The 3,896-nt window shown below is 40.5% G+C and overlaps 1 protein-coding gene across 1 annotated transcript; it reads right to left on the bottom strand.

Annotated features, from left to right (window-relative positions):
- Positions 1 to 1,411: 1,411 nt before the first annotated feature.
- On the bottom strand, positions 1,412 to 2,645 carry LOC104608249 (uncharacterized). Its single transcript, XM_010274182.2, has one exon. It carries the CDS (start codon positions 2,587 to 2,589, stop codon positions 1,708 to 1,710), a length of 882 nt encoding a protein of 293 aa, XP_010272484.1. The 5' UTR covers positions 2,590 to 2,645; the 3' UTR covers positions 1,412 to 1,707.
- Between the last annotated feature and the right edge of the window lie 1,251 nt (positions 2,646 to 3,896).

Here is a 3,896-nt window from a genome sequence, read left to right as displayed (position 1 = left end):
TTTAAAAATAAAAAATCGTGAAGAAGTGATATATTACAAGTGGAGCGAGGGCAGAGGACATGAATTAATATTGTAAAGAATGATTTTAAGGGCTAATAATTTAACAATGGGTATGGCACTTAATAAAACACGGAATGACAATGACTAAACAGGATCATATAGTTGGGCTTGGAGCAAGAGTTAGATGATGGTGGTGACGTGGAAATAACAAGTAATCGATTACCTAAATGGGCATCACCAGGTCGATCCTCACTGCTGGTAAGAAATTATGGACCTAGAAACAAGAAGGAAGAGACATCTCCATGACCCATCAATCATGCATCCATTTCTATATGAAAAGATGAACAATCCTTAGTGGTTGTGATGATTAGTGTCTAATGATATCTCTATGTGCTCCCTTCTCATTCTTCTTCCCTTGTGCTACTATTCCCATCCCAACATCATAAGTGCGTTTGCAGTTATTTTGCTAGCAAAAGGTAACTCGTAATATGATATCTCCACAGAGAAGGATGCCAACTTGATAAGCAAGCAAAGCATAGATCCCATATGCATGAGAAAGGGAACCACATCTGGCCAGGTCAGGTCGCTCCGGCTGGGTCCCGTTGTGATTCTGACCTGCAATAGTTGACAGGGAAACCTTGCGTGTTTCACTTGTAAAGTCTGTAGAGAAGTGGGTTCAGCTTGATGACTTGATCTCTTTCTGCAGAGTTGAACTGAACAGCCAACCCTCAGAGCCGGGTGGCGTGGGGGATGAAGAATTATATTGCCACGTTACTCAAGTTATCAACATTTAACACTCAGCTAATTCGTTAGATAGTCGTCAAACAATACAAAATTAGTCCCACACGATTTGGTCAGTTCTGGGTCCATTTTCAGAAAAACATTCTCAGTGGGGCTGGAGCCTGGATCTGGATAACAATTTGGTGCCCAGTCTGAAAAGTGGAAAAGGCAGAGATAGCTCCAGGTTGGGCCCCGGGATGCCTTTCCACCGGAGTCAATCTATCAGGTCTCAGCTGCTGATGGATAACCATGAGAATGGTCATTAATGTATGGTTCATACTGATCATAGCAGACCCAGAAGTTCTTATCTATGAACATCGACATGCTTAATCAGACTGGAAATATAAATAAGAAAGGTATAATCTCTGCACAATTCCCTCCGTAATTCACGAAGAAAATTGAGTTAGTAGGTGAGTTTATCATATAGTGTAATTCTTTAATGTTTCAGGACATTTTCTGCTTTTTGGGTAGGTAGAGGAATAGGATTGGGGGTTGACGGACCACACACCACTTACTTGATAATTGAAACAAACTGTAAGAAAAAAAAAAAAAAAATCTCTTTAATTAATACCGGTGAGTTGGTCATGCATGGGAGCTCTCTCTAATGCATTAATATTGGAAAGAAAGGATGTATTGTAAGCTATAATAATATACAGTAATTAATTTATTGACACTTTCTTCTCCAAATACACATGTTCATAAGCTCTCTGCATTTAATTTGGTCTACAAATTAAACATAAAAAAAGCTACCCAGATACAAGACAACTTACGGAACAACAAAAAAAAAAAAAAAAAAGATTGATCGATCATTCATAAACATAATTTTTTCAAGAACAAATGCTGATCGCATCACGGGTTATATACGAATCAACACCACCCATGAACACAGAAATGTCATCTCTGCTGTGTTACCGATCATGGACCAAATCACGGCTCATACTCATCCTGGCTCTCTTGGTACTGCTCCTGGTTCTGGTATCCTTCCATGGAGTTGTATTCGTATGCGTTCCCATTGTTGTTACCATTATAACCACCACGGCCGTCCGTTCCTCTACGGTTGTAACCACCACGACCGTCCATTCCTCCACGGTTGTAACCACCACGGCCGTCCGTTCCTCGACGGCCATCCGTCTGCCCTCCGTATCCACCGAGATAAGAGTTCTCATTCTTGACATCGTAGAAGTACTTGCCGTTCTCTAGGAACCGTGTGTCGCTCATGCCTTGCTGCTCCGTCGCGTACCCATTGTTGTTGTACATGTAGTAGTTGTTGTTGTTGGGGTAGCCCGTGTCTGCAAATCTCTCTCCATCCATTTCTTGTTGCCTGGTCTCGTAGCCATTGTTGTTGTTGTTGTTTAGGTATTCTGCGTTTGCAAACCTTGTGTCACCCATTCCCTGCTGCCTGGTGTCATAGCCATTAATGTTTTTGCTGTAATGGTTGTTTGGGTAGCGTTTATTGAACTGCCTGTACTCGTAGCTTCCACCAGTGTATTCGTTGGTGGTGGTCTTCTCTGGGAGGTTGCCGGAAGTGTAGTATGCGTTGTTGTCAGTGGTGGGAGGGAGCTGTTCCGAGCCATGACCGTAGAGGCCATAACCGTTTTGGTTCTCTTGGGTGAAGCTTGGCTCCTCGTCCTCTTTTGTTAAGGTTTCTTCTTTCTTGGGGAGCTCATCGGTCTCCTTGCCGTTGGTGGTGGTGGTGGTGGTGGTGTAATGTTTGACGTTGTTGAAGAATTTGCTTTCCCTTGCTTGAATTTGGAGAGAGGAGACAAGCATGAGTAGGAAAAACAGAGATAGTTGTTTTGCTGGAGCCATGAGCAAATGGGAAGATGGTATTGGTGAGTATAGTGGGGATGTGTTGCGAACTTGTGATCCATGTCCTTATATAGAACATATGTGTGAGGGAAGGTGGAGGTGCTCTCTCTCTCTCTCTCTCTCTCTCCAAGGGGAAACAGACAAGGAGGTGATGATTCCGGTCCCTTCTAGGAAGGTTACTTTTGCAGGGAGTAGACCACTTTAGCCTTCTAAAATAATTAGTATAAGAAAAGGGTGTTATGGTTTTCCTTTTGTCTCAGTTTGTATTGGAGTGGAATTTCATTATTTGTAATGGTGTAAATGCATGGAGTGCAAATAGGCTAATTGCAAATTCTTGAATGGGAGCATGATAGGAAGCAAGATGCGATACCTCCATTATATGCATGAGAGATAATTAAGGTAGGAGAAAAGTAGTAGTGTAAAACTGATGCAAAATTTGCACTTCCAGTGCAAATAAAATGAGATAAAAGTACAAATTTTATATCAGACAAGAGTGTAAATTCATAATTACAATTACAAACAAATTAATGCAATTTGTATTTACAGCGCAAACAAACAAACAGAGCCTTAGGCTGAGTTTGAAAGGAGTACAAATGCAAATATGTAGAGTGCAAAACCTTATATTTTATATTATTTTATATGTATTTACGCTGTACATATTTGCATTTGTACTCTTTCAAAACTGAGCCTTATTGATCTTAATAATTCTTGCACGGTAGATCAATACTGTAATTTGACCCATGGAATTGTTAGCAAAACAAAAGTCATGAAATCACCGACCCATTCACTAATCAAGGCAAGACATGCTTTATTAGAAAGTGTTGTTTTATGTGGGGATTAGCTATGATTGATTGGCCAGATATAGAGTAGTGGGTGGACCGGGTTGTTATGTGTGGATTGCGGAAGGTGGGGCAATCACATAATGGTATTTAGTGCACGCTTCATGTGCTCTCTCAAGCAGTCTAATGCAATGGTTACCTTTTTTTTAGGGAAAATTCTCGATAGGTAAATTGTACTTTAGGCCGAGTGTCAATTTAGTATTCGAATTTTAAAATGCGACAATCTAGTATTTGAATTTTCACTTTTGCGACAATCTATTACCTGGTGTTAACTTACTATTAAGTGTCATGGAAAAAGACACAAATGCCCCTTATGTATCATCTAATTTTTTATTGTTCATAGCAACTGTTTATCGTCTCTTTCGTTGAAAATTGCAATTTCATTCCAAATTCTTGATAGCAACCATCGGAGTTGCGTTCCTATAGGAGGTAAGGTTGAATGCAGTGGGGCAACTCAACGAGGTAATC

The sequence above is a fragment of the Nelumbo nucifera genome, chromosome 1, assembly GCF_055504915.1.
Source record: "Nelumbo nucifera cultivar China Antique chromosome 1, China Antique-T2T, whole genome shotgun sequence".
Classification (NCBI taxonomy): Eukaryota; Viridiplantae; Streptophyta; class Magnoliopsida; order Proteales; family Nelumbonaceae; genus Nelumbo; species Nelumbo nucifera.
Note: the sequence above shows the minus strand (reverse complement) of the source record. Positions and strands in the feature narration are given on the sequence as shown.